A 2,324-nucleotide genomic window follows, 5' to 3' on the forward strand; every position below is an offset into this window, starting at 1 on the left:
ACACCATAAAACAGGTGGTTGGAATATAAGGACTTTTTTTTAAAGATTCATTAAATTGTTAGAAAAGTAAAAGAAAACAAATCTTTAATAGTGAAAATTCTTCAAATGACGCAATTGGTAAAATTTTAAAGAAAATTCAATGACAATGAAGACTTTCTGATGAAATATGAATTTTTGATGACTGTCTGCTTTTTATTTTCGTCTTTCTCGTTCAACGACCCATTTATTTATCTTCTTCTTTAATTATTTTTATATGCAATATTTTGTACATAATGAAACTGTTTCAATATTATGGAATAACCAATCAAAAATGCCAAAGAAAGCATAAATTGTAATTTATTGTCCAAGACACATTTTATCAATTATTTCGAGACAAACTTGCAGAGGAATTTCAGAACTTTGACCAATTTCTTTCTTCACCGTCGTATAGAAGTTCTTTTCAAACTCAAAATAAGCATCTTCCAGGGATACCTCATTGTAGAGCTCCTTAACACGACGAATTGATGCTTCATCGCTTTTCCCATAACACTCCTTCATAATTTTCTTTTGCGCCTCATTGGCACGCTGGAGGAAATTCACAGCTAACCACGTACATTTACCCGTCTGAATATCCGTTCCTGTTGCTCCGGAATCTTCAATCTTCCCATAGCAATCGAGATAATCATTCTGGATCGCTGCAAAAATTCCAATTTCCATCGTGACGTCTTTTGTATGCTGCGTAAGTTGATCCTGGCATCCAGCTAAATATGCAGCCATTTCCATTGGAAGATAAATTGAATCTGAAGCTTTATTGAGTGCAATCCCTCTGTATTGTTCCATTGTGAAGGTCAGAACATCCTGATATGTTGCTTTTGCATCCATTTCTTGTCCAACTGCTACAATAAATGAGCTTCTCTGGAAAAGCTCCATGAGTTTTATGTAGCAACTCAAATGGCTGAAATGATCCTTAAGAAGCTGATAAGCTGCATTTTCAAGCATATTGGCATCATTGAGAGCAGTTAGCCCAACTTTTTTGTACCAACAAGGCTTTCCTCTGCGGTACAAACTACCATCCATTATATCATCCATCATTAAATATGCAGATTGAAACTAAAAAAAAGAAAAGACAAAAAGATAAATCATTTAAAGTTCTCTTCAAGAGCTTTTAAATGTTTTTCCTACCAATTCGACACACCATCCTAAATAAGCAGCTGATCTTAAATTTTCCGAAGATACTGGAGCCATTCTCTTGAATGTCTCATAAAGGAGCATTCCACGATTTTTCTTTCCACCCAGCAGATTATACTGAAGAACTCCCTCAATGTGCTTTCCACCTCCGAAAGGATCGTAGATTTTCACCTTTTCTTTTAAATCTTCCACAATGTCTAAAAAAGTAATTGAAAGAAATTAATTTCTTTCACTCTTTAGCTTCCTAAAATTCTTACTTGGGTAGAACGACATAAATTCCTGGAATGTTTCTGGAATTGCAGCTGAGCTCGCTTTGGCATAAGTTTTCGTTGCAAGTGCTCTGAAATAACAAAAAGTTTCAAATAAATATTCGATCTGATTGAACTTCAAGCATTTTCCTTTAATCACCTTGATATGTTATTTAATTTAAATTCATTTTTTGATATTTTCTTGAATTCAAACTTATTTTTCACTTCACTGCTCTTGCAGAATTTGCTAATGTATCTCCTATGAGACAGCACAGAAGTACGAAGTAGAGCTTTTGAGCTTTCTCTTGATATATATCCAAATGTAGAAATCATTTTGGGGAACTGAACTTAACTGATATTTAAAAAAAAATGAAAGAAATGTTTAAAAAAAAATGAAAGAAATGTTTAATCAAATCCACAAAATCACCATTTTCTCACAAAATTCAACACAAAAGTGTTGCCAAGAGATTGTAGCACCTTCTTTTATAGGCGAGGGATTATTTAGCCTCGTTATAAACCTTAAACTCAAAGCATATTATATGGAGGAAAAGTTGTTGCAGCACATTTTTTTCTGTAATATGAATTTTAATTATTCAATCGCTGAAATGGCTTAAATGATGTAAATAATAGGTCGTCTCTCTCAATGCTGATTAATAATATTTTGTATTAGTTTGACTTCATAATTATTTATTCACAAGTATGTTAATGATTGAGAGAGACCTACCTCAACAAATACTTAAGTTTCGATTTATGTTTTCATAAACATAATATCGGTTTAATATTCTAAACTACTAATGCATCATTAAGAATAAACAGAAAGAGAATTTTAATTTTCTTTTTTAGCACAAGAATTCCATCGTATATTGATACCTTATGTCCTTTATGTACATAATTTATATATATAATTAT

At 32.1% G+C, this 2,324-nt stretch overlaps 1 protein-coding gene across 1 annotated transcript; it reads right to left on the bottom strand.

The window, feature by feature from the left end:
- Nucleotides 1–319: 319 nt before the first annotated feature.
- Nucleotides 320–1,879, bottom strand: LOC129788664 (farnesyl pyrophosphate synthase-like). The gene is made up of 4 exons (XM_055824897.1): nucleotides 1,576–1,879; nucleotides 1,425–1,507; nucleotides 1,162–1,364; nucleotides 320–1,089 (listed from the first exon to the last, which is right to left on the bottom strand). Exons 1-4 carry the CDS (start codon nucleotides 1,746–1,748, stop codon nucleotides 337–339), a joined length of 1,212 nt encoding a protein of 403 aa, XP_055680872.1. The 5' UTR covers nucleotides 1,749–1,879; the 3' UTR covers nucleotides 320–336.
- Nucleotides 1,880–2,324: the final 445 nt, after the last annotated feature.

Source organism: Lutzomyia longipalpis, chromosome 2 (assembly GCF_024334085.1).
Source record: "Lutzomyia longipalpis isolate SR_M1_2022 chromosome 2, ASM2433408v1".
Lineage (NCBI taxonomy): Eukaryota > Metazoa > Arthropoda > Insecta > Diptera > Psychodidae > Lutzomyia > Lutzomyia longipalpis.

Excerpts from the sequence above, each read along its gene's own strand:
- LOC129788664 (XM_055824897.1), bottom strand. The coding sequence starts at position 1,748 with ATGATTTCTACATTTGGATATATATCAAGAGAAAGCTCAAAAGCTCTA. Across the intron at positions 1,365-1,424 it reads ATTTATGTCGTTCTACCCAA|ACATTGTGGAAGATTTAAAA; the intron begins GTAAGAATTTTA and ends TTACTTTTTTAG. Across the intron at positions 1,090-1,161 it reads TAGGATGGTGTGTCGAATTG|TTTCAATCTGCATATTTAAT; the intron begins GTAGGAAAAACA and ends TCTTTTTTTTAG.